At 38.6% G+C, this 3,014-nt stretch overlaps 1 protein-coding gene across 1 annotated transcript; it reads right to left on the bottom strand.

Moving 5' to 3' along the window:
* Window positions 1-387: 387 nt before the first annotated feature.
* On the bottom strand, window positions 388-2,869 carry LOC143933205 (P2X purinoceptor 7-like). The gene is made up of 4 exons (XM_077456118.1): window positions 2,727-2,869; window positions 2,569-2,634; window positions 765-1,135; window positions 388-657 (listed from the first exon to the last, which is right to left on the bottom strand). Exons 1-4 carry the CDS (start codon window positions 2,727-2,729, stop codon window positions 468-470), a joined length of 630 nt encoding a protein of 209 aa, XP_077312244.1. The 5' UTR covers window positions 2,730-2,869; the 3' UTR covers window positions 388-467.
* Window positions 2,870-3,014: the final 145 nt, after the last annotated feature.

The raw sequence follows: 3,014 nt of genomic DNA, 5'->3' as shown, positions 1-3,014 counted from the left end.
AAACAAGTGCGGCGGTGCTAGAGCATATGACACGCTTTCCAACAGGTGTAAAATGAACTTGATAAGTGTGTCATATCTAAATGATTGAATTGACATTGCTATATTCGGCACTTTCAAAGGCACTACAAAACTTTAAAATTGCAAATGTTTTTGATTGTTTCATGTTGACTTGTTATGGTCTGTTGTCCTATCTTTTTTTTACCAAATAGTATTAAAATTTTTTTATATATTGCTAAGTTTGTTGCATCTGTTGTTTTAGGTAGTGCATACTCTTATCGTACACGTCAAATTACTTACTAACTTTGATCCTCTTAGAAATAATACAAATAACTCATTCTAATAAATTTAATTTTTTTATTTATAAATTTTAGTAAAAACATTCCAAAATCAAATAAACTGCTAACATTAATAATATATAGAATTAAAAAATGCAAAAAAGGTCAACTGTAAAAACTAAAAAAAGTAATTTAGTGAAACGCCATTTCCGATGCGTCATAGTCCTCTGAGTAAAGAAATCCAACATAACTCCCATTTGGATCTGGAAAGGTCTGACGCACTACTTTTACAGCACACGATGGGATGACCCTACGATTCCCCTTCCCTAAAAAACCGTAGATCCATGCAATAAAAGCTCGATACGCTGTTTTGCGTAATCTCCTGAAATAAAACATTGTTTTGATTTAAAACAAACAGATAACTTTAAGAGACCTTTATATTTAAAACGATGGGTAGTCTCATGTAATAATATTAACAAATTCACTGACCTATTGTTGTCGGCATCGACAACAGGACGTTCCTCTAAATACAACATGGTAAACATTAGTCTGACGTGTTCCTCTGTTGCGATTTGAGACGTGAAAATATCAGCCTCTGTTATGCATTTCCTTCCCTCTGGTATGCATCCGTCTACCTCGGCTGTTTCCCGGCAACAAACTGATTCCACCTGGGTAGCCATTGGTATACAGCATTGACACTGACACCAGTCTATGTTGCCTATTCTGTCATCGTTCGTTTCTAGATTTTCTGATGTGGACGAGGCAACACTCGACGAAGTAACCGTTGGATTCACTGGGAAGGCACGGTCAATGTCTCGTGCGGGGTACCTCGCTAACAGCTGCTGGACTATTATCTTGCGCTAAAAGCAAAACATTGAATAGATAATTTTAAAATTTTATTTAAATCATATATTAGTTTGTTTATGTAGCAATAAATTAAAAAAAATTTTGAGATCTCTTGTACAAATGATTTTGGTTTAAAAAAAATAAATAAATAAAAAAATGAGGTAAGCTGATAGTTCTAATAGACATTGTTATATAATAAAATGTTTGTAAAAAAAAAAACTTTGATGTATTCTTCAGTCAATATATATGGATATAGAATTACATATTTTCTTGGCATAAGGTTGGCATACGATTGGCATAAGGTGTTGATCTTGATCGCACAACGGTCAGCTAACTTTTTGGGGGGATAATTCATAAGCTGTAGTACCTAAAGCCGATGAATTGAAAGCTTGAGTCCTGTCTTTTTTTAGTTATTTTTTTTAAGCCAGCAGCTACAAATAATGCAGCTGCTGAGTTTTAGAATAATGACACTTAACCGCCCAGCGCGCACGCGAATGTGGCACCCAAAACCAAACTATCTATTGTCTCTCGGGTGCTGCCGCCTCCATCTTGGCTATGTGAATCAGGAAGTGGAGCCTTGCGGCTTCATTTCCCGTTTCCCTAATGCGCATGTGCGAGTCGCGCTCTGCAGTAAGGATGGTCCCCGCTATCTCTGGGATCTGTGTGCTTCACAACAGACAGCGGGGGACCTTTGCCAAAGGGCGTAGATATCTACGGAAAGGGGTGTTTATTCTGCACATATCTATCCCTGAAGTGGGTGCAGATACCTGTACTCCACCCAGAAAGGTCAAGATGGTGGCGCCGGAGGGGGGCAGTGTTCCTATGAGCGGAAGGTCCACTTTAGGGTGGACCTCCACTTTAAAAAAAATAAAATAAAAAGAAAGAACAAATGATTTAAAGCGGGAGTCCACCGGGACTCTGCTTTTTTTTTTTTTTTATAAAAGCCAGCAGCTACAAATACTGCAGCTGCTGACTTGTAAAATGGTGACACTTACCTGTCCAGCGCGCCCGCGATGTCGGCACCCGAAGCCGATCTCTAGATCGACACTCGGGTGCTGCCGCCGCCATCTTGGGTATGGCAATCAGGAAATGGAGCCTTTCGGCTTCATTTCCATGTTCCCTACTGCGCATGCGCGAGCGGCGCGGCGCAATCCGGACAGTCCCCGCTGCCTCTGGGAACTGTGTGTTTCCCAGCAGGCAGCGGGGCACTTGCTGAAGGGGGCGGGCTCTCTGCGGAAAGGGGCGTAACGTACGCCCCTTTACGCAGAGAGTTAGCCCGGAAGTGGGTGCAATTAACTGGATTATCCAGGTAACTGCACCCCCCTCCCCCCTGAAAGGTGCCAATTGTGGCGCCGGAGGGGGGGGGGATTCCGATGAGCGGAGGTCCATTTTAGGGTGGACCTCCACTTTAACTAATGATTTTTAAAAACATAGATGGAAAACTTACTCTTTCCTCTTGACTAAATGAAGAATAGTATTCGACGATGTCTGCCGCTGTCCCAGAATTATTAGCCTTCAAATGAAAAGGAAATTATGAATGGTCATTATATCTTCAAAACAAAATAAAAATAAATAAAAATTAGATAAATAATAATTTTTACTTACCATGTTGATATTGAGAATAAATTTGGACCAATTTTTTTCTTTTCTGCAATGTTCAAAAATTAGGCAGTGATTAATGACTTTAGATCTGAATATAATGACGTAACGTTAAATGTAGGCAAAATGAAATAAATATTGTAAGACCACAGTTTATATCTTTATGTTGCTATCTCTAAATAAATATATATATATATATATATATATATATATATATATATATATATATATATATATATATATATATATATTCTAATGAGTGTGTGTGTGTGTGTGTATATATATATATCTCTA

This window comes from Lithobates pipiens, unplaced genomic scaffold (genome assembly GCF_037356315.1).
Source record: "Lithobates pipiens isolate NorthernLeopardFrog02 unplaced genomic scaffold, aLitPip1_a1.2 Scaffold_27, whole genome shotgun sequence".
NCBI lineage: Eukaryota > Metazoa > Chordata > Amphibia > Anura > Ranidae > Lithobates > Lithobates pipiens.
The sequence above is the reverse complement of the archived record's forward strand: the minus strand, read 5'-3'. Positions and strand labels throughout refer to the sequence as shown.

Coding starts and splice junctions, on each gene's coding strand:
- LOC143933205 (XM_077456118.1), bottom strand. Junction 1,136..2,568: donor CATTTAGTCAAGAGGAAAGA/GTAAGTTTTCCA, acceptor TTTTGCTTTTAG/CGCAAGATAATAGTCCAGCA. Junction 658..764: donor GTCGATGCCGACAACAATAG/GTCAGTGAATTT, acceptor GTTTTATTTCAG/GAGATTACGCAAAACAGCGT.